The following is a 27,683-nucleotide window of genomic DNA, read 5'->3' on the forward strand; positions in this document are numbered from 1 at the left end:
CTCAGCCCTACAGAGGGTTCTGGGACGTGTAGTCTCGACGCTTCCTGTGATTGGGGCACTTCCGCTCCAGGAAAGCGCGGATGTGTTAATCGCGCCGCTGGGGAAATAGAAGAGTACAATCCAGTGCTCTGCGTGTTTGGAGGCATTTCGGATACCGGAGGGCGAGAATAGGAAGCCGCCCCTTTCGTGGATTCTGGGAAACTGGATTCAGGCCGTCGATGTTGGAGTCGGCACTTTCGCCTCGGGGGGCGGGGCAGCGGCTCTTGTTCCTCTCGGGGATGCTGGGAAATGTAGTCCAGGAGCTCCGCGTAGTCGGAGGTATTTCCGCTTCAGTAGGTTGCGATTGCGGCCTTCGGTTCTCTCTGGGAGGTGAGTGATCTTTGGGAGCCTGCGATTTCTTTTAATTTTTCTGATCTGGTCCTGGGATCAGCCGGGCTCGGTCCTCGGTCACAGAGCAGAAAAGCCTTGACCTGCGGCAGAGGGCGGGGTGGAGGGGCGGGGGCGGCCGCTTGCCTTCCCCTCGTCCGATTCTCTGCGTTTGCGGCTGTTCGCAAGTCCTCGGATTGTAGGCGGACAGAAATCGGCAGTTTGTCTCCCGGGCTCCTTGCCGTCCAACCCGCCTCCCCCCAGTACCTTCCTTCCACACGCTCTGTTACTTCCTAGCGACATAAGGTTGGATGAGAATTTAATCTTTCTGTGCCTTGGTTTCCTTTTCTGTAAAAAGGGGTATTACGAGTACGTGCCTTATACAAGATAAATGTTTGGGACACATCAGGCGTGTGGCAAGGTGTCGGCTGTTAATGATATGATAATCAGAAAAGCATCGCTTTCGGTGGAAGCTCCCCGAAGTGCCACTGGCAATTCTTTCTGATCCCTGCCGGAAAGGAGGCTGTGCCTGGACGACTTCTGACCCGTTTTTAAAGAAAAAGTGGGTCACCCACAGATACCCGCTGTAGTTTTCCCAGGACCACAAAATCGTTGTGTCTCCCAGCCTCCTTTCCTTCTCCTGCCCTGGTATCTGAAAAGGGGGGCTGTAGAAAAGAGAGGAGTGAGCCCAGGGCTTCTGGTAGCAGAGCCCCACCGTGGCAGGACTTATAGCATCTTCCTTTTCTGTTCCAGTGGTAGAAGGTATTTTATTCATTAGTAAATATTTCTGCTACAAAAGCGTTCAGTTACTGGTAAATAATTATGAAAATATGTAGATCGCGTACAGGGCATGAGTGGTAATCAAAATAGTTAAACATTGAGTCCTAAGTCTCATCCTAAGGGCTTTATAAAAATTAGTGCATTTAACCTTCACAAGGCCCTATGAAGTGAATACTTTTATTACCTCTATTTTACAGATGAGGAAATGGAGATAGAGAGAGCATAAGTTACTTAAGAGCAGTGGGATTTGAGTCTAGGGCTTGCGTTCCTTATATCTTTGGATATCCTTGGTCCCCTCGTTTAAAATCCCAAAATTGGAATTAGGAAACAAAATAGAAAAACAGTCTATCGAAATATTCAACCATAGGAAACTGGCTGCCGAGGAGGCATTTGGCATCAAGTTGTGGAGGTAGGTTGGAATTGTATTGTAGAGGATTTGAAAGCAGGGTTAGTGAGTTTGGGTGTCTTTATAAGAATTTGAGGGCTTCCCTGGTGGTGCAATGGTTACGAATCCGCCTACCAATGCAGAGGACACCGGTTTGAGCCCTGGTCCGGGAGGATCCCACATGCTGTGGAGCAGCTAAGCCCATGCGCCACGACTACTGAGCCTGCGCTCTGGAGCCCGCGAGCCACAGCTACTGAGCCCACGTGCCTAGAGCCCATGCTGTGCAACAGGAGAAGCCACCACAATGAGAAGCCCGCACACCGCAATGAAGAGTAACCCCAGCTCGCCGCAACTAGAGAAAGCCCACGCGCAGCAACAAAGACCCAACGCAGCCGAAAATAAAATAAATAATAAAAGTAAATACATTAAAAAAAAATTGAAAGCATTCTCATTTAATCTTATTTTAAATATGCATAGTTTATATTCCAGTTATAGAAGAAGTGCACATTCATTGTAGAGAATTCAGAAAATGTAGAGATATGATGTAATGAAAAACATTAAGAATTACCAATATAGATGTATATGTTATAACGTTTAGGATATGTATGACATATATAGGACATAGACGTATAGGATATAGATGATTATTAACATTTCAGTGCATTTCTGTTTGTCAGTTTTTCAGTGTGTATTTATGTTATACAAAATTGTTATCAGATTATTCATATCCTTAACTCTTTTTTTTTGTAAATTTATTTTATTTATTTATTTTTGGCTGTGTTGGGTCTTCCTTGCTGTGCTCAGGCTTTCTCTAGTTGTGGTTCGCGGGCTTCCCATTTTGGTGGTTTCTCTTATTGTGGAGCATGGGCTCTAGGTGCACGGGCTTCAGTAGTTGTGGCGCACGGGCTCAGTAGTTGTGGCTTGTGGGCTCTAGAGCACAGACTCAGTAGTTGTGGCTCATTGGCTTAGTTTCTCCGTGACATGTGTGATCTTCGCGGACCAGGGCTTGAACCCGTGTCCCCTGCATTGGCAGGCAGATTCTTAACCACTGTGCCACCAGGGAAGCCCCATATCCTTAACTCTTAATTCTGGAAATTTCCAGACAACCCAAAGTATAATATCAATATAATGAATTCCCGTGTAACAGTCACCCTGCTTCAGTCCTTACTAATCTTGCTGCATCTCCCTCTCCCCATGCACACATTTTTCCCATTGAGTATTTTAAAGCAAACCCAGATGCTGAGTTAGTAGGACTTAAAAATTAATTATTATAAGTTGTTTATATACGAAGACCAAGGGAGGGGAGATTGTATTAGTTTGCTAAGGCTGCTGGAATAAAGTATTACAGCCTGAGTGGCTTAAACAATAGAAATTAATTTTCTTACAGTTCTGGAGCTGGGAGTCCAAGATCAAGGTATCAGCAGGTTTCGTTTCTTCTGAGGCCTCTCTCCTTGGCTTGTAGATGGCCGCCTTCTTGCTGTGTCCTCCCAGTCTTTCCTTTGTGTGTGTGTGCGTGCCCCTGCTGTCCCTGTTTGTGTCCAAATTTCCTCTTCGAAGGACACCAGTCAGATTGATTTAGGGCCCACCCTAATGACCTCATTTTAACTTAGTCACCTCTTTAAATGCCCATCTCCAAATACAATTACATTCTGAGGTCCTGGAGATTAGGAGTTTAACGTATGAGTTTGGGGCTGGGGGGGGGGGGTCACAATTCAGCCCATAACAGGTATTAACAGCAACTCTAAGATTTTCACACATGGCAACTAGAAGAATGTTATTTATATGAGAAAGTTAGAAAGAGTTGCAGTTATGGAAGGAAAATGATGAATTTCCTTTGCTCCTCTGGAGTTGCACTTGCCACAGAGCATGTAACTCTCAGTTTCATCTCTCTCTCTTGTTAGGCTACAGGGTCCTCTGATTCATGGATCTGGTCACATTCTTCTCGGAGTGCCCAGCGCGGGGTCGGCAGAGAGGAGTTGTTCGGTAAGTGTGATTCATGCAGCTGCCCAAAAGGGCTACAGCCTGTGATTAGAGAACAAAAATAGAACGACAGTCTATACCACATGCCTTGTGTCATACCTCACTTACTTCTGGGGAGATGTAGAATCCACCAACTTTTTCGGAGTGTTCAAAAGTTAATGTATGATCATGCCTAGTATCGTCATGCTCTAAAACAAATTTCCTAGAAAACAAATGAATTCTTTTAAAAAATTGAAGTATAGTCGATTTACAGTGTCATGTTAGTTTCAGGTGTACAGCACAGTGATTCAGTTATACATGTGTGTATATATACATTTAAAGAGAATCCATCCTTTTTTTTTTTCTTTTTTTAATTGAAGTATAGTTGATATACAATGTTGTGTTAGTTTCTGGTATACAGCAAGGTTAATCAGTTATACATATATGTATATATTCTTTTTCATATTCTTTTCCATTATAGGTTATTACTAGAAACTGAGTATAGTCCCCTGAGCTGTACAGTAGGTCCTTGTTGGTGATATATTTTATACATAGTAGCATGAATATATTTATCCCAAACTCCTAATTTCCCCCCTCCTTCCCCTTTGGTAAGCATAAGTTTGTTTTCCAATCGATGTTTATGTTCAATTTTTTTGTTTAATATGCAGGGAATCAGCAAGCCACCTCCACAGATTCTGATTTAATTAGTTTTAGATAAGGTCTGAGCTTTTTTTAAAAAATAAATTTATTTATTTATTAATTAATTAATTTATTTTTGGCTGTGTTGGGTCTTCGTTGCTGCGCGTGGGCTTTCTCTAGTTGTGGCAAGCGGGGGCTACTCTTCATTGCAGTGCGTGGGCTTCTCATTGCGGTGGCTTCTCGTGTTGTGCAGCACGAGCTCTAGGCATGCAGGCTCAGTAGTTGTGGCTCACGGGCTCTAGAGTGCAGGCTTAGTAGTTGTGGCACACGGGCTTAGTTGCTCCTCAACATGTGGGATCTTCCTGGACCGGGGTACAGGGCTCGAACCCGTGTACCCTGTATTGGCAGGCAGATTCTTAACCTCTGCTCCACCAGGGAAGTCCCAAGAGGGCTGTTTTTGACTGATGCTACTCAAATTTTGATCCAGGGACCAACAGTATCATCACCTGGCATCTTAGTAGAAATGTAGATTCTTCGTCCCCATCGTTGATCTCCTGATTTAGAATTTCTGGGGGTGAGACAGAGGACCCTCTATCTTGGCAGGGTCCCCGCCCGGTTGATTCATGGAACATTAAAATTTGAGACACACTGGTAGTGAGAACTGACTCAGGACTTTTTAACAAAAATATTTTCTGTTTCCCTCCGGCTAAATTACTCGTCCTTCAGATATCAGATACCTGCATGGTTCTGTCTGCCTTAGTTCAGGTCTCTGCTCAAAGGTGAGAGAAGCCTTCCATGACAAAAACTTATTCTGTACCAGCCCCTCCTTCCATCTCTTCCTACACCTTTACCCTGCCTTATTCTTCTTAAAAGCATCTCTCACTATCAGTGTGTTACTGCCCTGGTACCCCATTATGCTATCAGCTCCATGAGATCAAGGTCTTTGCCTGCTTTGTTCACTGCTGCATCTCTCACATCTAGGCTCCTTGGCTGGCACAGAGCAGGCTCTCAGTAATTATGTTTTGAATGAATGATTCGGGAGATAAATCACGAGGCCCTGATCTACATGGTGCGTCTTTCAGTTCTTCGTTCCAGCAGTCATTCTGTGAATCTTTGTTGAGTTCCTGGCAAGCACCTGCAGCAGTGTCCTAACTGTTGGGGACACAGCAAGAAACAAAACTCCCTGCGGGACAGATGTGATGAATATAAATGAGCAAAATACCTAGTAGGATGTTAAAGAGGGATACGTGCTAAAGAGAAAAGAATTAAGCAGGGATGGGGGGGGTCAGAAGTGTTGGGATGTCATTAGGAGATTGAAATTCTCTGTAGGGAGGAACTGTCTGAGGAGGTGACATTCAAATAAAGAAGGACGTGATTCTTGGTGTGGCCCTGGTAACAGTCTCTCTGGCCCCAGCCCCTTCCCCCTCAGATCTCCCATTTGCTGGGAGAGTGATCTGTTTCCAACACCAAAGGAATCTTCTGACTCTCCCTTCCTTTGCTGCTTTCCTGCTGACTTGCCGATAAACTGGGACGCCCGTCACTATGGTTTGAATCCTGCCTTCCTGCCAGCTTTTTCTGCCTCTTGTTTGTGTTCACTTACAGTCGTAACATTTGTTCTCTTGAGGTTTTTCAGAGATTCTGCTTCTCTCTGGCTAATAGAACTCAGTCATCCTCCAGGACTCAGATCAAGCCACATTGACGTAGAACCTGCTCCAAACAAGTGTGGACCCCAAGGCCCATAACTTGTGCTTCTAAAGTACCCAGTTCACTACTCTGGTACTTAGCAATGTGCAGGGTGATTGCTGGTTTCCTAATTACTAGACTGTGAACTTTAGTAGTCGTATCTTTTAGTCTGATTTCCATAAATGTTCATTGAATTAATACACTCATTTTTTAATGAAGAGTTAACAAGTTATCCTGTCTAGTGCTAATCATGCAGGCAATTAAATAGTTGTCATTCTCAGTGTTTTGATGGACACATTCTGTGGATTTTGTAACAGGAGTCTCTTTAGACATTGACTTTGAAGGGTGAGAAGCACCTTCCTAAGATAGTATTAAAAATCCAGAGGCCCTTTTCCTTCCAAAGATGACCTTGATCTTGCAAATATTGTGGAAGACCTAGAAGAAAAACTTGGAAATAAAACCCCCGCTCTCCCAATCCTCCCAAGTGGGAGCAGCCTCAGAATTTTGCCTCTCAAAGAGACCTTTGACCAACTAGTCTAGTCTTTTTATGTGCCTCTGCTGGAATGAACCTCTATGGGGGGGCTCATGTGTCAGGACACTGACATTGACACTGACTGCTAAGTGATCACTGTTACAGGCACTGCTTTAGGTGCTTGGGATGTAAAGCTGAGTTACTATTAATCCCAAAACAGACAGTGATTTACTGATTATCCCCTTTCCACAGAGGTGGTGGAAAGATCTCCCTGTAAAGCACTTCTTACTGAGCAGAAGTCACTGGACAAATATAGAGTCAGAACAAGGTGAATTACAAATCCTGAAAGGATATCTCTTCTAAGATTGGAAAGTTTTACACTGCCCCTTTCCATACAGGGTTCTTCTATCTGGAGTAGGACTAGCTAATAATAATAAACTAATAAGTAATTAATGAACCAATAATTAACTAATACTGATCTCTTAAGCTGGATATCTTACTCTCAGTTTGCACACTCCCCAGAATCAGAATCATACTCTGACAGCTATGAGAACTTGTATTAGGGCCACTGCGTGTGGTTGGGCAGGTCGTTCACTGCACCAGGGCTCTCGATTGAAGGCGTAAGTGGCGTCTGGAATCCTGCCCACGTCTGCTCATCAAGCCGTGTGCGGTTGCAGCCACCCCAAGGAAGAGCTTCCTTGACTATTTCATGTAAAGCAGCCCTAGTGAATGTTTAAGCTGCCAGATACTGTTCCACATGTTTTATGGAGAGTCACTTAGACTGACTAACCTGCCTATGTATTATTATAATTATATTACTGTATTATACATAATTATATTATATGAATATATTATCTATATATCTATATAATATATAATTATAATATATTGTATTATAATTATAATAATTGTTATTATTATAACCATCCCTAATTTATAGATCAGACCTTGGGTCTAAGTAGTAACAAGTTGGAGGTGCCAGGATTCAAATACTGGGGGTCTGATTCCAGAGCCTACACCCTTCCCAACCCTGTTCTCATCTCCTTCAAGCAGATCATCTGGCTTCAGAGTTCTCTCCCTGTTTCTATGTCAGTCTTTTATCCCTAGCTCTCAAGCTCTCATTTCTCTTTGCATGAGACCTCAGACTCCCATCTGTTTATTTTTTTCTTTAGAAGCAGCAGAGAGACAAGATCTAGAAGACTGGCTTCTTTGTGAGAGCTGGATTCAGGTTCCGCCCCTGCCCCTTGACCTCACCAAGCCTCGGCTTCCTCATCTGTTACGTGGGAACAACAGTCATCATCATCATCATTTATTGAGAACTTGGTAAAATGCCAGGTACAATGCCAAGGGCTTTTAGCTCATTCATCCACCACAGTAACCCTAGGACTGACATTCTTTTTTTTTTTCTCTCCTTGTTATAGTTGAGGAGAGGCACGGAGGTGGAGGTGATCAGACTGGAGTCACACGGCTAGTACACCCCTAGCTTCTTCACAGGTATGTGGGAGGTACCTTAGTGGAACAATGCGTGCCAAGTGCTTCTCCAGGTCCCTAACACGTACTTAGTGCTTGTGTAATGTTAAACATTGCCGTTTTTGTTGTTTTCATCATTACTATGATTAGCTTGTTCATTTAAGTGGCATGTTGACTAACTTACTGTTAAATCACAGGATTCTATTCATTTTTCTTCATCTCCATGATAATAGTGTTTTTATCATGGCCCTACTGTTAACAAAGTCAAATTGTCAAGGTCTGGGGCTTCCCTGGTGGCGCAGTGGTTGAGAGTCCGCCTGCCGATGCAGGAGACACGGGTTCGTGCCCCGGTCCAGGAAGATCCCATCCGCAGCTGGGCCTGTGAGCCATGGCCGCTGAGCCTGCGCGTACGGAGCCTGTGCTCCGCAACGGGAGAGGCCACAACAGTGAGAGGCCCACGTACCGCAAAAAAAAAAAAAAAAAAATTGTCAAGGTCTTACATCTTTGAAAAAGCTGTCATCCACAATATCAGATTCATAGAGAAAGTAGAATAGTGGTTACTCGGGACCGAGAGGAAAGGGAATGGAGAGTTAGTGTTTAATAGGTACAGAGTTTCAGTTTGGGATGGTGAAAAAGATGTGGAGATGGTTAGTGGTGATGATTCACAACAATATGAACGCACCTAACGAACTCTACACCTAAAAAATGGTTGAAATGGAAAATTTTATGTGATGTGTATTTTACACAGGAAAAAAAAATCAATGTAATCTTAAATATTACTGCAAAGGCATCAAATTAAATATGAAAAACCAAGAGAGAATAACAGATATTGCAGAGGTTAAATGTGATTTTCATACAACAAAGCAACAGCCTTTTAAGGCTCCATTAAAGCTATTGGTGAGGACAGGTTTTATGTCACTGAATATTACCTGCTTTCTGCTGCTACTGAGAAATAAGGTGCCCTGAAAGTGTTCTTTGAACTTTCTGCCTACTTATTTAATTCTTACAACAATCCTATGAGATAGCCGTTGATAATCCCTCTATTTTTACAGATGGAAGAATTGAAGCACAGAGATACTAATAATTTGTCTAAGATTTCACAGCTAATATGTCACAGTTTCATGAACCTACACATTTGGCCCCAGAAATTACTCTCTTAACCTGGGTGCTTTACTCTCAATTTCCGCCCTCCCCAGAATCAGAATCATACCCTGAGAGCTACACGAACTTGTATGAGGGCCTGTGTGTGGTTGGGTGGCTCATTCACTGCCCAGGGGCTCTTGGCTGAAGGGGTGAGTAGCATCTGGAGTCCAGCCCAGGCTTTGCTCATCAGGCCACCCTGAGGAAGCGGCACTGTTGCTTCTTCACAGTAAGCAGGCATATGGGTCAGTGACACCCTTGGCCAGACTCTGACGGCTTTTTTCTCCTTCCCCCATTGTGCCTGCCCAAGACTCAGCGCTTCCCCAGAAGGAGGAGGACAAAATGACCAAGCTCAAGGTGAGTTGGGCTTGCCCTTCTAGGTGTTAACTTGTCACCTCATTTCTCAGTGATAAGACGCATCCTATTTCTCTTTCTTGGGAAAGATTAAAGAGAACAGTAGGCATTTGGAAAACTCTTCCCAAGAAGAGGGCCGAATGATCCCTACTTTTTATTTTTGTTTGATTTATTTTTGTTGTTTTATCACCTTTTATAATTTCACAAATAAGAGTAGAACAGAAAAAGTCAGTTGCAACTAAAAAAATCTCTCACGTTATTACTGTTTCCCTTACAAAACAACTGTCTTCATTTTCCCATGTTCTTTTCCTCATATGCGTTCATAACTGTATATTTGTAATTCCTGTAGCATAAACTTCTCAAATTATACCTTTTCTAATTGATATTATATATCCCACATCTTTAATGGCAACATCATATTCCCTTGAATTTGTGTGCATTGTGTGTGTGTGGTGGGGTGTGTGTGTCTCATAACTTTTCCCCATTCATGGACATTTAGGTAGTTCAGAATGTTTACCATTTTAAAGAACACTGAAGGGGCTTCCCTGTTGGCACAGTGGTAAAGAATCCACCTGCCAGTGCAGGGGACACGGGTTCGATCCCTGGTCTGGGAAGATCCCACATGCCGCGGAGCAACTAAGCCCATGCACCGCAACTACTGAGCCTGTGCTCTAGAACCCGTGAGCCTCAACTGCTGAGCCTGCACAACTACTGAACCCCGTGTGCCTAGAGTCTGTGCTCCGCAATAAGAAGCCATCGCAGTGAGAAGTCCGTGCACCGCAACAAAGAGTAGTCCCTGCTTGCCGCAACTAGAGAAAGCCTGCACGCAGCAAAGAAGACCCGACACAGCCAAAAATAAATAAATAAAAATAAAATTTAAAAACAAAACAAAACACTGTAATAACAGTTTTCCTAACACCAATTTCCTCAAAAGGGAATTTGGAAGAATTTGCTATTCTTTGGTCTTAATGTTCTAGGTACTCTAAATTGACAAAGTACATTTGCTATGCAGTACCTTGGGTATTTTGTATGTAGAATATTCCAGAATGGCAGAGCGCACCAGGATCTAACTAACGCTTCACACAGAGAAAATATTATTAGATATTTTCATGTAAGAAAGCTAGATTGTTTCTTACCCATGTCTGAATCATATCATGTGCATGTTTTATTTATTGATTTATACTTTTTATTCACATATTAATGAATTTTTTCAAAGTACTAATGTACTTAATTTTAAAAGTACAAAAAGACCTGTACAGAGACTTTTCATTTCTTAACTCCATTTAGTCTCAGACCAGCCTTATGAGGCCGAACTTGGTCTCCTCTGAATTTTAATGACAAAGAAACAGGATTGTAGAATTTCAGAAAACTGCTCAAGTTCACATAGGAAACCAAAGATCCAACTGATCCAAAAAAGACTCCTAGGATTTTTACTTGGATAAAGAGAGTGAGACAAGGGAAAAGAATTCTCCACCTGGGACTTAGCCTATTCTGTGGGGTGCCTAGTTGTCCTGGTGGGTGGAAGACTCCATAGATGATACTGTCCCTACCATAGATCATTCTTGGTGGCCCCTTCTTCTCCATGACCTCTGTTGCTCATATAAGGCACTGGATGTGCAGGGCTCTGGCACTGAACACAGTCTTTGTACGAAAAATTAAAACAATGCTGTATACGAGTGATTCTTAATTACCCTCAGGTAACATCTGGAAACATTTTTAGTGTCACAGCTTGGGAGTGCCACTGATATCTAGTGTGTAGAAGCCAGGGATGCTGCTAAACATCCTACAGTGAACTCAGCAGCCCCCTGCCCCACCCCCAACAAAGAGTCATCTGTCCTCAAATGTCAGGAGTGCCAAGGATGAGAAAGCATGCTGTACCCAAAGCTGTACAAGAACAATAGAAGAATGTGGGTAAAAATATTTATAATACACACCCTAAAAAAAAAAGGTTAAAATCTCTAATAGGAATTTTACAGAATCCTAAGACAAAACCCCAATTGGAGTATGAGCAAAGAACATTAACAGGCAAGGTTCTGAAGAAAAAAATGAAGATAGCTAGTAAATATGTGAAAATATGATGAGCTTATTAATTATCAAATAAGTACAGATAATCCAAATAAGTTGTTTTTTACTGATAAAATTGCCTAGGATTTAAAAATATGGTTATATTCAATGTATATGGTTTAGAGAATCAGGGATACTTATATACTCTTGGAGGAGGATAAAATAGGGGAAAAGTTGAAAAGAAAATCTGCTGTTGTACATAATTATTTTGAAGCTGTCTATTCTTTGACATTGCAGTTTTCACTCTTTGGAACTTATCCTAAGAAAATAATTGGATGGGAAGCAAAAATCTATGTAAAAATTTATTCTTCTCCGCATTTATTGTGGAAAGAAGAAAATCTAAAGCATAAATGAGTTATGGGGAATGTTTGTGTTATGGCAAAATTGACTCTGGTCTCTCAGAATCTGGAACCACTTCGTACACATCGTCCCCACTTTCCTCAGTGCCGCCCTTTCAGCAGGGGACCTGCATTGCAAGGTTCAGATGGAGTGTGTTTGATGTCTTAGGAGGCGGTGACCTTCAAGGACGTGGCCGTGGTCTTCACGGAGGAGGAGCTGGGGCTGCTGGACTCTGCCCAGAAGAAGCTGTACCAGGAAGTGATGCTGGAGAACTTCCAGAACCTGGTCTCAGTGGGTGAGGAAGGGTACTCTGGGACTGAACATCGCATCAGCCCCTGTGGTATTTATTTACATGTCCTTGAATGGGCAGGGCTTTGGAGCTCTTGAACTGGTTTCCGGTTTTCTAATCAGCATGAGACTCAGAGATGGCGTTTTCTAGTCTTTCTCCCCAGGCCAAAGTGTGTTTGTAAATGAACTGTTAATTGATCACGTGACTGCTGTATGTTTTCTGGCTTTTCAAATTGTGGTCGTCTCCAATTAGTAGGTCATGACACTCTTTAGGGAATTGAAATAAAATAGGGTAGAAGATACCAGAGCCCTTGGCAATAACTGCATGTTGCAGTAAAAACTGTGGCCCATTGCCAAGAATAGTGTGAGAAATGGTGAAAAGGGTGCGATGAAAATAATGTTTTCCCATAATTTATGCTTATGTCTACCTATCCTCGGTTTTTGCATAAAATGTATTTCCTCCCATGGGTCATAATTAAAGGTTTGGAAAACACTGATTTTGATGTCCTGAAGACAGTGCAGTGGGAGCCGCAATTTCTCTTAATTTGGGCATCTAACATATTGATTTTAAATGTTTTTCCTTGCCTTTTTTGCAGGGCATCAATCATTCACACCAGATGTAATATCCCAGTTAAAGAGAAAAGAAAAGCTTTGGATGATAAAGATAGCAACCCAGAGCCGTCACTCCTTGGGTGAGAGCCGTGTGACCCTGAGTCTGTCCTGCTTCTTGTTGCCTCCACAGCTGTGACTCTGGTCCAAGTCAGCACCTAGACTGTGGATTACTGCCTCAGTCTTTGTAATGCTCTCTCTTCTGCTTTGCTCATTCACAGTTAATTCTCCACTCAGAGTGACTCTTTTAAATTCAAATCTTGTCATTTCTCTGCTCAGAACCTCTTGTAGCTTCTTACTGATTCAGAATAAAATCCCATCATTGAAAGTGGCTTATGATATCCCATATGCCCACCAGTTTTTGCCATGATTTTTTTTTTTTTTTTTTGGCCACACCATGTGGCTTGTGAGATCTTAGTTCCCTGATCAGGGCTCGAGCCTGGGCCCTTGGCAGTGAGAATGTGGTGTCATAACCACTGGACCACCAGGGAATTCCTTGATTTTGTGATCATCATGATTTCTCATCAGCAACATCCACATAGGTTAGCCCTGCATCTAGTGAAGCCTTTCAGCTTCCCAACAACATGGCTGTTTCTACTTTCTTTCCTGTTATGGGTAACTTACTTGAAAAACCTCTTTTACTTTTGTAACATGGCTCTAACTCTCACAGAGATGTCAAACTGGGATTTATTTATCCATTCAACATGTGCTTATTGAACACTGACTGTATCAGACAGGGTTCTGGGAGTGGTGATAAACCAGTGAATAATACAAAATGCTTGTCCTCATGGGTATTGCATTGAAGTGGGAGATGACATAAAATGAAAAAGATCAAGGATGTATGTAGTATGTCAGATAGGAATATGTGCTGTGTAAAAACAAAACAGGGTAAGGCAAATGGAGATTGCCAGGTGCGTAGAATGGATAGGGAGAATTTACTATATGATATTGTATGGTAAAAGATGCCTCACAGGGGCTTCCCTGGTGGCACAGTGGTTGAGAGTCTGCCTGCCGATGCAGGGGACACAGGTTCGTGCCCCGGTCCGGGAGGATCCCACGTGCCGCGGAGCGGCTGGGCCCGTGAGCCATGGCCGCTGAGCCTGCGCATCCGGAGCCTGTGCTCCACAACAGGAGAGGCCACAACAGTGAGAGGCCCGCGTATCGCAAAAAAAAAAAAAAAAAAAAAAGGCCTCACAGATAAGGTGTTATTTGAAAAGACACCTGAAAAGAAATTAGTAGCAAGCTATATGGCTGATCGGTGGAATAGAGTTCCAAGGAGAACGTAACTCTTCTGGTCCAATGTTGATTTCGAGACTCTGTATTATGCCCTATTTATTTCCTCCTCGCAAGTTTTTGCTGTATTGTAAAAGATAAACTTCTAATTTTTCACTTTTTTTTTTTACCCCTGGTGGTTGTAGGAACTTTACTGTTATGAGGTTTTAGACTAATGTATGTTATTACAGTAACATACTAATTCCAAAACTTGGCTTTGATTTTTTTTCCAGCTAACCCTTTCAGTGTTGTGAAGAACTGGCTCTGTGGCCAGGGAAAGTAAAGTTTACAGCCCATTTGTAAGGATATTTCCCAGGAGGAGGCAAAGAACCACTCTCTGCTTATATTCTGAAATTTAGGGCCTTAGGTGATAAGGTATTTCTCCCAGACATGTATCTTTCCAACTTATTTATTGCCTCAAAGTCTCCTTCCATTGGAGTAAACTTCCATTAAAATAAAGCAGAGGTTTTTCAACATTGCCTGGGGACATCCTCTGATAATCTGTCTAAGGGTCTTACTAGACATTTTGAGCATTTTGGTCAGATGTGCATGCAGTAGGCAGAATTATGTGGAAGCTGTTATTAGCCACCTGCTACAGCAAAGAAGATAAGGCTGTGAGTAAGGTACAGCTTTGTCTTTGTAAACATTCCCTAGGAGGTATTTTTCTTGCTCTGTAGCCATCATATTTCTAATTTATATCTCACCTATGAAACTTACTATGATTCTAAATGGATTCCACTAATGTGTAATGAATGACAGCCTGGTGGGCCACCTCTTGGTGTCTGGAGGCATGTAAATCAGAGAACATGATACATGATGTTAAAGAAAAACAAGCTTTTCGAGGTTCAGTAAAGCCTTATGGTGTGGGCCTAAGTTTATAACCTTGACATCTCTGAGCAAAGCATTCACATACCCCATCTCTAAATTCTATTTATCCATTTAGGAGACAAGAATCTAAATGGCATGGAGACTCTTCGGGAAGTTGGATTAAGGTATCTGCCACATGAAGAGCTTTTCTGCTCACAAATATGGCAACAGGTTACAAAGGAATTAACCAGGTGTCAAGATTCCATGGGAAATATTCAAGGAACTGGCTCTCAGATGGAAAAACAAGGTGGCACACTCAGTAAAGATGAGGAGTTTGGTAAAGACTTCAATCAGACTTCACATCTTCAAGTTCACCACAGAGACCACGCTGCAGAAAAACCCTACAAAGGGGTGGAGTGTGAGAAAGGTTTCATACGGGACTCTCACCTTCAAATGAACCAGACAGCCCACGTAGGAGAGAAGCCCTACAAGTGTGAAAAATGTGAAAACGCCTTCCGTCGGCTTTCAAGTCTTCAAGCCCATCAGAGAGTCCACAGTAGAACAAGATTGAACAAATATGATATGTCGTGTAAGAGTTTCAGTCAGAGGTCATATCTTCGTCATCATCAGAGGGTCCCCACTGGAGAGGATCCACACAGATTTGAGGAGTGTGGGAGGAACGTCGGGAAAAGCTCACATTGTCAAGCTCCTCCCATAGCCCACACATTGGAGAAACCCTATAAATGTGAGGAGTGTGGACTGGGCTTCAGTCAGCGCTCCTATCTTCACATCCATCAGAGAGCCCACACAGGAAAGAAACCTTATAAATGTGAAGAGTGTGGGAAGGGCTTCAGTTGGCGTTCACGCCTACAGGCTCATCAGCGAATCCACACTGGGGAGAAACCCTACAAATGTGAGGCATGTGGCAAGGGCTTTAGTTACAGCTCACACCTGAACATCCACTGTAGGATCCACACAGGCGAGAAACCCTTTAAGTGTGAGGAGTGTGGGAAAGGCTTCAGTGTGGGTTCCCACCTCCAAGCCCATCAGATAAGCCACACGGGAGAGAAACCATACAAATGTGAGGAATGTGGCAAGGGCTTCTGTCGGGCCTCAAACCTTCTGGACCATCAGAGAGGCCATAGTGGTGAGAAACCATATCAGTGCGATGCATGTGGAAAGGGCTTTAGTCGTAGCTCAGATTTTAACATTCATTTTAGAGTCCATACAGGAGAAAAACCCTATAAGTGCGAGGAGTGTGGGAAAGGTTTCAGTCAGGCCTCAAATCTTCTGGCCCATCAAAGAGGCCACACTGGAGAAAAACCATACAAATGTGGTACATGTGGGAAGGGCTTCAGCCGGAGTTCAGATCTTAACGTTCATTGTCGAATCCACACGGGAGAGAAACCCTATAAATGTGAGAAGTGCGGGAAGGCCTTCAGTCAGTTCTCAAGCCTTCAAGTGCATCAAAGAGTCCATACCGGAGAGAAACCATACCAGTGTGCAGAGTGTGGGAAAGGCTTCAGTGTGGGCTCACAGCTTCAGGCCCATCAGAGGTGTCACACTGGAGAGAAACCCTACCAGTGTGAGGAGTGTGGGAAGGGCTTCTGTCGGGCCTCAAATTTTCTGGCTCACCGTGGAGTCCACACAGGAGAGAAGCCATACCGATGCGATGTGTGCAGTAAGCGCTTCAGACAGAGATCATACCTTCAAGCCCACCAGAGGGTCCACACTGGAGAGAAACCATATAAGTGTGAGGAATGTGGTAAGGTCTTCAGTTGGAGCTCATACCTTCAAGCCCATCAGAGAGTCCACACAGGGGAAAAACCATACAAATGTGAGGAGTGTGGGAAAGGCTTCAGTTGGAGCTCAAGTCTTATAATTCATCAGCGAGTCCATGCTGGGGATGAGGGTGACAAGGACTGTCCCTCATCAGAGAATACGTACAGCAAAGAAGCTCTATAAAATTACATGGTTTAATACCTCAAATGGGTGCTGAAATAGTCCTGCCATAGAAGACAAAACACCTGTTTGATAAAAGAGTATTTCTGCCAGAGCTCGACATGTCTGTGTGGTTGGGCGACCACACGGCAGAGAAGCCTCATAAGCGTGGAGACATAAGAACTTCATTCAGAGCCTTGACATTTAGCAGGTATGACAGAGAAGAGAGGCTTAAGAGGGATGAGTCTGAGCTGAAGGTAACCAAAAGTACTAAGATGGAAATGCCCAAATCTCTTCCACCAGAATAGAAGCTCTCGGAGGGCTGGGACTTTGTTGACGGCCAAGTCCACTCTGCCTCTTCAGCGCCAAACACACTGCAGGTGTCCAGTAATGTTAAATGAGTAAAAGGGAGAACAGTCACTTTTGAAATTTTCTTTCAGTTCCTCTCTAAAAATTTCTATAAAATTGTAGAAGGAGGAATTCTCCAAGGCTTGGAGGATTAAATAAGACACTTGGGCTCATTTCCCCAACCCTGCAGGTCCTGTGAACTAGTGCTTATCAAGCTCAAGGTTGTAACCCATTAGTGGGTCCAGAAGTCAGTTCACCAGGTTGTGGCCAGCACTTTTCTATGCTAACAGTTCTTTTTGGAGATGTGATTCGCATGCAGCCACATGCATAAATAAGTTTACATCTTCATGAATTTTGACAAATGTATCTACTTGTGTAATCATCACCGAGATCAATATATACCATATTTCTATTAAACCAGAGTGTTGCCTTGTGTACTATTCTTGTCATTCCCACCTCCAGGGGCAAAAAGTATTATGATTTTTATACCGTGTATTAATTAGGCCTGTCTGTTCTTGAGCTTCCTGTGTGTTTGGTATGTACTCTTTATGTCTGGATTCTTTTCATCAAATATATGATCATCCTAGGTTCACAGAAGGCAATTGACAGAACTCGGTATCCATGATAAAAATTCTTCAGTGAGATAAAAGGCATCTATGAAGATCCTATATGCTCATGTTCTTCTTTTATTATTAAGGAATAATTTATATACAGTAAAATCGACTGGTGGATCATTCTGTGTTTTGGCAAATGCTTACTATCATATTACATCATCACAATCAAGACATTTAACAGTTCCACCAGCCCCGGCTTTCTACTCTTTTTTTTTTCATAACTTTATTTTATTTATTTATTTTTCACTGTATTGGGTCTTCATTGCGTTGCGCAGGCTTCTCATTGCAGTGGTGTCTCTTGTTGCAGAGCATAGGTTCTAGTCGCGCGGGCTTCAGTAGCTGTGGCTTGCGGGCTCACTAGTTGTGGCTCGTGGGCTCTAAGAGTTCGCATGCCACAACTAAGGAGCTGGCGAGCTACAACTAAGGAGCACTCAAGCAGCAACTAAGGAGCCCACATGCCACAACTATGAAGCCGGCGAGCTGCCAGTAAGGAGCCTGCGAGCTGCAACTAAGACCCGACACAACCAAATAAATAAATAATTAATTTTTAAAAACTCTGTTGGGGAAAGATAGAAGGTTTGGCAGAGAGCTTTATTGTAGCCTATAGAATAGCCTTTTTTGGGGGGGGGTCATGGGTCCTCACTTCTCAATGGGTCTCATTCTATTACCTGCCTTAGAACTGAGTGCCAATCTGGCACACACTGTGCCAGAATCTTTTCAGTTCTCCTCTTAGATTAGGTGAGTGGAGAGGTGTCATTAATTGGGAAAGGGAGTTCTGTCTGGGTATTTTAGAGAGACTAGAAAGAGGAGGGGATGGGTCCCTTAATTGCATTTTGACAGACTGTCTTGGGACCTACAGGTTGAAAGTTCAGGGTAAATAAGGCAGTGTGTAAAAGAGCCATTTGGAAGCCACTATCCATTTTGTAATTTTAATAGGGCATCCTTCAGTAGATCATTGTTTATGTAGATGATAAGACAAATGAAAGTTGCAAGTGTTGCTTTCTTGTAAGGTCTGTGCCTGAACTGAATGAGCACTAAAGTGTGTATCCTGATCAGAGTCCATGATATCTGGGGGCCCAGAGGAAACCAAGTTCTAATGAGGGCTATAGTGGTGAGGTTAGCACCCTGGAAAGGATAAGCCAAGAGTAGACCTGTTTATGTATCAGTCATTGTGAGGACAAAATGGTTTGTGTCAGCACATTGGCACAATGGCCCAATAAAATCAATTTGATGGTGAGAGAAGGGTCATTCACCCTTTGGTATAGACCTTCATGGGCTGTGCCACCAATAATCACGTTGGGAGGGTAGGGTTTGGGTTAGGGCCAGTGACATGGAGATGCCATGAATTTTGGCCCCAAATATAAGCATCTGGGGCCCAAGATGAGGGTAATACTTGAGCTTATTTGAGATATGGGAGTAAATGGGACAGATACGACATTTAAATGAGCCACCTCTGGGAGTCAGGGTAGGAGCTGAGATGGGAAATTTTCATTGTAATACATGAGGTCTGAGAGGTAATATATTGCCAATGTGGAAGGCCCTGTCATAGGGGATAAGCCTGAATGTGAAATCTATTTCGAGCCCATCAACTGCATCAGTCTAGGAGTCTGTAAAAATATGAAAAAAATGACATAATTTTTTGATGGTGTCCTCCAGTGTCAAAGTGACTACAATTAGCTCTGTGAATTTTCTCATCCTTTATTCGGGATGTCCCAGTCGTGGGATGGAAAGTGGTATCTCTCCATTGGGCTCATCACGAATGATGTGGTGCTGCTGACTGAAATAAATGGACTCCCTTTCCACTGGGACTTGGTTTATCCCAAGAGGCCCCACGGATGGCCAATGTGGCCAGGAGGGGCCAATCCCTCCTGGATTTGTGGACTTGGGCAAAGGACAGAGGGTGGGAAAAGCCTCATTCGCCTGTAGTTTGGATATGCCTGAGGGTTCAAGCCGTATCCTGTAGATACCATTTCCTTTTAATAAGGAGGCTTCACTGCCTGTTCCAAGTCTGTGGGGTGTTGTTTCCATAACCTATGGTAAAATAGGCAGTTGCACTTAAGGGTCATGGGCTCAGGGCCTATGATGGCTTTTTTCTCAAGTAGGGCCCAATCAGCACTAAGATTTGTCTTTTAAGAGAAATCTACCTCAGCCGCTGAGGGTAGTTTGTATCCGAAACACATGGGGAGTTGTTGGCTATCATGTGTGGTCCAAAGACTCCAAGGGGCACAAGACAGTTGCTAGGACTTCCACCATCCCACCAAGGGGTCACCAGGCAGATGTGGCATCGCTTGTTGGATGGTCTTTTTACATGGGCCTGCTGTTGGGGTGGCCCCCATTCAAATTGAAATGATTTTTTCCGTGACTTTTGTCAATAGATTTGAAAAAGACTATTGTAAATGAATTGTTGCAACCAAATGTTGCAGGCCATGGCCTGACAGTGCACTGCCAGAATGGAGCTCACTGATTTTGGGTGACTCAGACTCATGTAGGAGACACAATAAAGAATCAATCAAATTACTCTACCTCTCTTGGGCCCATGAAGGTTGTAATACAGTTTTTCTGTTTTGTTTTGTTTTTGCCACGCCGCATGGCTCGCGGGATCTCTGTTCCTCGACCAGGGATTGAACCCCAGCCACAGCAGTGAAAGGACAGAATTTTAACCACTAGCCCACCAAGGAACTCCTTGTAATACAGTTTTAAATTAAAATATTTTATCAACAGTTCTGCTGTGTAGATCTCCAAATGCGCAGCTTTTTGAGCCTTCATCTTGTGCATTCTTCAGAGGATCTGAAGTTCACCACTGGAGTTTGAACTAAACTTTCCAATGATATTATCTAGGTTTGCTGTTCTAACAGAGACAAAACGAACAGCAGTTTAAACAACATACAATAGTTTTCGCTCACGGATTCAGGTTAAGGTAACACTAGCCCCAGTACGAAACCACCTTACTGCCCAGGAACTCGGCAATATGAACTTTGTCCCCAAGGGATTTGTGTGAACTGTAGTCCAACAGCTCCGAAGTGGCTGAAGTACTTCCGGCGGAAGAGGGTGGGAACTCGGGCTGTGTTCTCCTCTGGCTTTCTGGGAAGTGTAGTTTACAAGTTCCGTAGAGACTCAGACGCTTCCGCACAGGCGCCGCTGGGACAGGGGAATTGTGGGAAGTGTATCCCCAGGGCAGCCTGGGGGCGGGGTTTTAGGCCCTGCAGCTCTGGGCGGTCAGGTAGTCTCCCTCTCTTCCCTCGCGCTGGTGAGTTGCTTCCTCGTTTTGCGACCCGTGGGAATTTCCCTGGGAACCTGTCCAACCCAGCCATCAATTTGGGGGAAAGAGCTGCTTCAGAGAGCAATGGTTTGAGGGCTGGGGCGTGGGCGGTTGTTCCTTTGGGCGGAGTCCTCTGCGTTTGGTGCGGCGGATGGGATCGTTCCTGGCCTGGTTGGAGGGGCACTAGGGCTCTCGCCTTGAGGACCCATCCCCTAGGCCGTGCACCTAATACCCTGCTCTGTCATTTCCCGCAGTAGAACATTGGATGAATTACTTAAATTTCTGTCTCTGATGGTTTCTTGTAAAATTGGGATGACATTACTACTCTTAAAAAACAAAATTCAGGGAATATTCCGAAGGTCCAGTGGTTAGGACTCCGAGCTTTCACTGCCGAGGGCCGGGTTCAATCCCTGGTGGGCGAGGTAAGATCCCATAAGCCACATGGCGGGGCCAAAAACAAAACAAAAAAGGCAAAATCAAACAAAATTCAGCTGTGTAAATTTGAAGATTTAATTGGCTTTATGCAACAGTTGGTGAATTGAGCAGCATCCCATCTAGTAAATATAAGGGTTGTACAAAATGGAAAGTTTTTTTTGTTTTGTTTTAGGCAGAAAAGTAGGGCAAAGGAATTATTAGTAAAAGAAAAGAAAGGATTATTTTTAGGTCAAGATCTCTTTTTGTGGGGAATGGAATGGCAAGGGCTTTATCGTGAAGATTGCCTCTTCTCTGGGGGATGGAAATGGGCTTTGTAATAGATTACCTCGTTAGTGCTGGCCAGAAAATACCAGCCTGGTTGATTAACATTATATTTCTATGTAAGGTGGAAACTGCAGTTAAGTCTTGGTTTGCTGTCATGGGGCGGGGTGTAGCAAATGACTCCATTTTGGGCCTTTTTTTTTTTTTTTTTTTAGCCGCCTCCGGGCATGCGGGATCTTAGTTCCCCCCCAGCAGACATCAAACCCTTGCCCCCTGCACTGGAAGCACGGAGTCTTAACCACTGGACCACCAGGGAAGTACCGGGCCTGTTCTTCCTTTATTAACACTACCTTCCTAATACGGTGGTTTGAGAATTAAATGGGATGGTATGAATAAAAGTCTTGATGGAGAAAATGTTCACATATCGAGGTATGGGGCAGTCATTTTAGCTTATACATGGTTCGGCCTGAACTTTGTGTGAGCCAAAGCAGCCTGACTCATGGCCTGTCAAACACACACAGCACATCTGCTTTAACCATTGAGGTAAAGACTATTCATCTCAAAGATAAGGATAAATAACTCCCTTCCTGTGGCATCTTCCTGCATCTCTCCTCTACCTGAGTATCTTTCCCAGAACAACATAAAACCGTGTTCATTGCAGCTTCCTATATAATGGCAAATCTAGTACTCATCAGGGATTGTGCCAAAATGCTTATTTAATTCATCCAGGAACACAGCAGTGGTTTGATAAATCGGGTTTATTCATTGCGGTGAGAGATTACACCCACCTTGGGGAACCATGAGGTGCCACGACGGTAAGAGGGTGTCAGGAAAAAAATCTATTACAGGATTTGGGCTTCATGTAAGTGTTTTGGGAGAGGGCCTAAGGACGCAGGGTTCACTCCGGATTGGATGCTGCCAGAAAGCAGAAGCAATTTTAAGATTTAGTATCTCAATAAATGTTATATTTGGGGAGAGCAGACTAGAACAAAGATAAAGCTCTAAGTGGTAAAGAAATAGCATCACTCTTTTAGCCAAGAGGAGGATGTTTGTCATTGTGTGGGTGGCACAGTGACCTTGTTTTTGTCTGTCTAAAAATTACGAAGGGGTCTTCTTTTGTCTCACTTTACCGTGGTCTCAGAGAAACCTCATTTGAGGATGGTAGTCTGTGATTTATGTCCCAAAGGAGAATACTATTGGCCTGTGAGTGCCATGTCAGCTTTCAGATGTCAGGAGTATTTTGTTTTTAATTCTCATTACATTCAACACACCATTATACAGCCATCTTTTGGAAGGAGTTAGATTTTCAGTGGCTGACATTAGAAAATGACTAGCTTATACTGAGTTTAGAAAAATAGATACAGAACACAAGATTTCATTTAAAAAAACAAAGATGTATGTTGATAGGCATATGTGTTGACATGTTTACAGAGAGAAAAAAAATCTGGTTATCTTCAAGGGGAAGGAATCTAGGTGCATCCCCCCTCCCCCATTTTGCTTTATACAATTTTTAATTGGCTTCCAATAACATATGTGTTTTTATTTTTATTTTTTTTAAATTTATTTTATTTATCTTTGGCTGTGTTGGGTCTTTGTTGCTGTGCGCGGGCTTTCTCTAGTTGCAACGAGCGGGGGCTACTCTTCATTTTGGTGCACAAACTCCTCATTGCGGTGGCTTCTCTTGTCGTGGAGCACAGGCTCTAGGCGCACCGGCTTCAGTAGTTGTGGCGCACGGGCTTAGTTGCTCCGTAGCATGTGGGATCTTCCGGGACCAGGGCTCGGACCTGTGTCCCCTGCACCGGCAGGCGGATTCTTAACCAGTGCGCCACCACGGAAGTCCCAACATATGTGTTTTTAAATTGCTCACTATAATAAAGATATTTTAACCAGAAAATATAAAGGAAAAAACTCAGTACAAAACATCCTCCATCAATAGAATCCTCCCCAGTGCTCTAGCATTTTGGCTTTGGGAGTCAGCATGACTCCAATGCCAAGCTCTTCAGCCTTCATTATGCTTGCTTTGAGATAGCAGACAGTTTCTTAACGTCTCTGAAATTTGGTGTTTTCACCTCCAAAGTAGGGATCATAACTTCAATGAAAAGTTTAAATGAGGGAAGAGCACTTTTCCATGAGGACAAGCTTCCACTTTGGCCCTCTCAAGTTATTTTTCCTGAAAAACCAGTGGTACCACAGGGTCTGGTACCTTCTTCGATCCTCCTGGTCCCTCCCAAATCATTCTACCTCGCCTATTCTTTGACCTCTCAGTTTTAGCCTCATATTGTCAGATTATATTCAAATCAAACTACTTTCAATCACCTAGTGTTCCCTAAACAGTCATCCCCCCTTAACTTCTTTCTTTTTTATTTAAAAAAAAATTTTGGCTGCGCCCTGCGGCATGCGGGATCTTAGTTCCCAACCAGGCATCAAACCCTTGTCAAGGCCCTGGAGTGGGAACGTCCAGTCCTAGCCACTGGACGGCCAAGGAAGTCCCCCACCCTGTTAATTTCTTGAAGATTGCATCTCCTCACTTGTTCCCTTTCCAACAATACTCCTGCCATAATTGCAGGCATTTCGACTTCAGAAAGTCGTGTTTATGGAACATTTTCGCTGGAGGACTCGGAAACGTAATGCAGACTCTCAGTGTACGAATCCGCCTTACCACCCGGAAGTTGGGACTTGGCGGGAATCTTTTCTCTCTGGCATTTTGGGAACCGTAGTCTTCCTGGAAAGTGAGCCTCTGGACTGTTTTCCTTGGCATTCTGGGAGATGTAGTCCAGGCACTGTGTAGTCGCTCGCACTTCCGCTCAGGAAGGCGGATCTGACGAATTCTGGGAAGTGTAGTCCAGAAGCCCGGTGGACTCGTAGGCACTTCCGTTCCCGGAGTGGGCGGGTTGCCGGTGTGTTTTCTGTGGGCCCGTGCGTGTGTTCCGCGTCTTGCTGGCCCTTGCGAGCTTCCTGTGTCTCCGCTTGGGACGCGCAACCACCTGGCAATCGATTTAGGGGAAAAGAATCCTCGGCGGAGAATGCAGGTGCGGAGGGGCGAGGGCGGCCGTGTACGTGCCCCTCGGCGGAGCCTCTGTGCATTTCGGGCGTTCTCGAAACCCCAAGAGGGGACTGGCTACGCTCGCGTATCCCCTGGATTGGGAATTTCCGCGGCTGTCACCTCGCCCAGTCCGCCTCCCTACACCTTCCACGCGCGCTTCCACTTCCTCGCGTGGGGAGTTAATCTCCCTGTGCCTCCCGTTGCTTTTCTTTAAAATGTTAGGACCTTCCTAGAAGAATTGTTTTGGGAATTGAAAAAGGTGGTACAAATAGAAATCTTAAGTTCCTGGCACGTAGTGAATGATGATCTCTCCTTGGTGTTAATTTCTCGAGGAGCGGTCAGGTCCCCGGGTTAGGATCAGAAATCCAGCTTCAATGACACTTGCCTTTCTCTCTATCTCTGCGTGACGCTGGATAATCCCGGACCCCTTCTGACTCTTTTGGAGGGGAAGGTTCCGGATTGCTCGGGATTGCTTCTAGATTGCTCGGAGGGAGGGGAAGCTTTAACTTTTATGGGGACGGGGACTCAATCGTGGCACTTCATAGCATTCTTTCTTTCTCCAGCGTGACTTCTCAAAAAGGACCACACGGAGGTAGAGGGAGTGGCCCTGAGCTACATGATAGCAAAGCTCCACGTGAGTGGGACTTGACAGTTTTGTTTTACAATGATCTTCACATCAGTCAGAGAATGTGTAGGATGTGTAATTGGACATGAGTATTGATAGTAATTAATCCTTAACTGTTAACTTAAGTGATGAAGGCTTTACACAAATAAATACATTATGTCACACCATGGCTCCGTGAAGAAATATTGCTCTTTTCCTGTTTTGAAAAATGAGATTGAGACCCAGGGAGCTGAAAGTTATTTGCCCATAGTCACCCACCAAGTAAGAGGCTGAGGTGGGGTTGGAATTCAGGCAGTCTGAGTCCAGAGCTTGAGTTCATAATCTTTTGGATGTAATTCTCCTTAAGCTTTAGGAACTAGGTGGAATCAAGCAGTTTAGTCAGAACTTGATTGTGAGGGACCTTAACATCAAATAAAATGGGCTTGGACTTTTCTATGAGTTTTTCAAAATATCAACTATTTTGTTTCACTTGTTACAAATAATATTTCTTATTCTCATAGAACTGTATCATTGTGGAACATTCAGAAATTAAAGAAATTTGAGAGAAAAAAATTGTTTAATTACTTATTAATCCAGGGTGTAAAGATAGCAACAGTTAAGCTTCTAATGCATTTCTGTTTAGTGATTCTTTTTGTGTATTTGTTTATAAACATTTTACAGATTTTATTTTATCCTACCTTTCTCAGTGATTTTTCCCTTATGTGTTTTAAGTATGGAGATTTCCAAAACTGACAAGAAAGAATAAACTAATGAACTTCCATGTAATTTAATGATCAGTCTTACTATTTTCATTATTATTGTTATTCCTGTGACTGTTTCCTGATTTTTAAGAAAGTTTTATTTTTATATAATTTTAAACCTATAGCAAAGTTGCAAAAGTAGTATAAGGAACTCTCCTATACTTGTTACCTAAATTCACCAATTGTTTACATTTTGCCTATCTACTCTGTTCCTCCATCAGGAATGTACCTATATTCAGTGACAGCTCATCTTAGCTTTCTGCATGAAGGAAGCCCACATACCATGAGTAATCAGGAGGTGTCTTGGTAAGAGGGATTTAGGAAAGGCTGACTATAGGATTTTAGCATCACATACTTGGTAATATTAGACTATTATACTAAATATATTTTTTAATTAATTAATTAATTTTTTTTGGCTGCGTTGGGTCTTTGTTGCTGCACGTGGGCTTTCTTTAGTTGCATCAAGCGGGGGCTACTCTTTCTTGCAGTGCGCGGGCTTCTCACTGCGGTGGCTTCTCTTGTTGCAGAGCATGGGCTCTAGGCACGCGGCTTCAGTAGTTGCAGCACGCGGGTTCAGTAGTTGTAGCTCGCAGGCTCTAGAGTGCAGGCTCAGTAGTTGTAGCACACGGGCTAAGTTGCTCCGTGGCATATGGGATCTTCCCGGACCAGGGCTCAAACCCGTGTCCCCTGCGTTGGCAGGTGGATTCTTAAACCACTGCGCCACCAGGGAAGCCCCTATACTAGATACCATACTAGAGAATAGTGTTTATATATTAGAACTCTATTAAGTTATTTCTAATCATAGTTAACAGGTAACAGTAGATAATGCCAGATAGCATATTAGGTAACATACTGTTATATAATCCACGTCCTGTATTTTGTTCTGTTTTTCATTGGAAGTCTTCATAACTGGTTTCCCCCTCAGTTTAAAGTCCAATTTTATACCCAGCTCACAGATACAGAGAACAGATTGGTGGTTGCCAGAGACAGGGTGTGGCGGGGGTGGGTGAAATAGATGAAAGTGGTTAAAAGGTTCAAATTTGCAAGTATAGAGTAAATAAATCATGGAAATATAATGTACATCATTATGACTCTAGTTAATAATACTGTATTGCTCATTTGAAAGTTTCTAGAAGAGTAGATCCTAAAATTTCTCATCACACACAATACATAAATTTGTAATTATGTATGGTGATGTATGTTGACTAGATTTATCGTGGTAATTATTTCACAACATATACAAAACTAGAATGATTATGTCGTACACCTGAAATTAATATTATAACCCAATTATACCTCAATTTAAAAAGCAATAATAAAGCTCATGCACTTGATCATTAAAAAAAAATTCCAATTTTATGCCTTGCCTTAAGGTGTATATTTGTTTATAAACATTTTACAAAATTTTTTTCATACTTTTCATAATGTTCTTCTTTGACATGGAATGATTCCACAGCCTTTGTCTTTTTTGTTCTTGATGCTTTTAGGGAGTATAGAGGCAAGTTATTTTGGAGGACCATTTGAGGTTCATCTGATATATTCCATGTTTAGCTTCAGATTACGCATTGTTGGCAGGGATTCCACAGAAGTGGTGAAGTGTCCTCGTCACTGCAACATAGCAGGAGCCAAAGGATATCAGTTTGTCCCTATATTGGTAAACTCAACTTTGTTTACTAGGCTAAGGTAATGTCTGTCAGATTTCTCCATTGTAAAGTTACTCTTGTTTTTTGGAATTAATAAAGTTTTATTATGGGGAGATACATTTATTAGTGGGCATTCTACTATAAAGA

At 43.2% G+C, this 27,683-nt stretch overlaps 1 protein-coding gene across 17 annotated transcripts in view; it reads left to right on the forward strand.

Moving 5' to 3' along the window:
* The window catches only part of LOC113605974 (zinc finger protein 227), an 88,136-nt gene continuing 60,453 nt past the window's right edge, over positions 1-27,683 (forward strand). The window contains exons 1-9 of one of the 17 annotated variants that reach the window (XM_027079757.1): positions 405-1,555; positions 2,919-2,945; positions 3,433-3,514; positions 7,457-7,619; positions 7,706-7,778; positions 9,205-9,251; positions 11,820-11,991; positions 12,536-12,631; positions 14,764-17,351. In XM_027079757.1, the coding sequence (XP_026935558.1) occupies positions 9,237-9,251; positions 11,820-11,991; positions 12,536-12,631; positions 14,764-16,592 (2,112 nt within the window). In that variant the 5' untranslated portion in view covers positions 405-1,555; positions 2,919-2,945; positions 3,433-3,514; ... (1 more) ...; positions 7,706-7,778; positions 9,205-9,236 and the 3' untranslated portion in view covers positions 16,593-17,351. The other 16 variants (XM_027079761.1, XM_027079762.1, XM_027079758.1 and 13 more) reach the window with 16 other exon arrangements.

The sequence above is a fragment of the Aethalodelphis obliquidens genome, unplaced genomic scaffold, assembly GCF_003676395.1.
Source record: "Aethalodelphis obliquidens isolate GAN/ISIS:26980383/991018 unplaced genomic scaffold, ASM367639v1 scaffold43, whole genome shotgun sequence".
Classification (NCBI taxonomy): domain Eukaryota; kingdom Metazoa; phylum Chordata; class Mammalia; order Artiodactyla; family Delphinidae; genus Aethalodelphis; species Aethalodelphis obliquidens.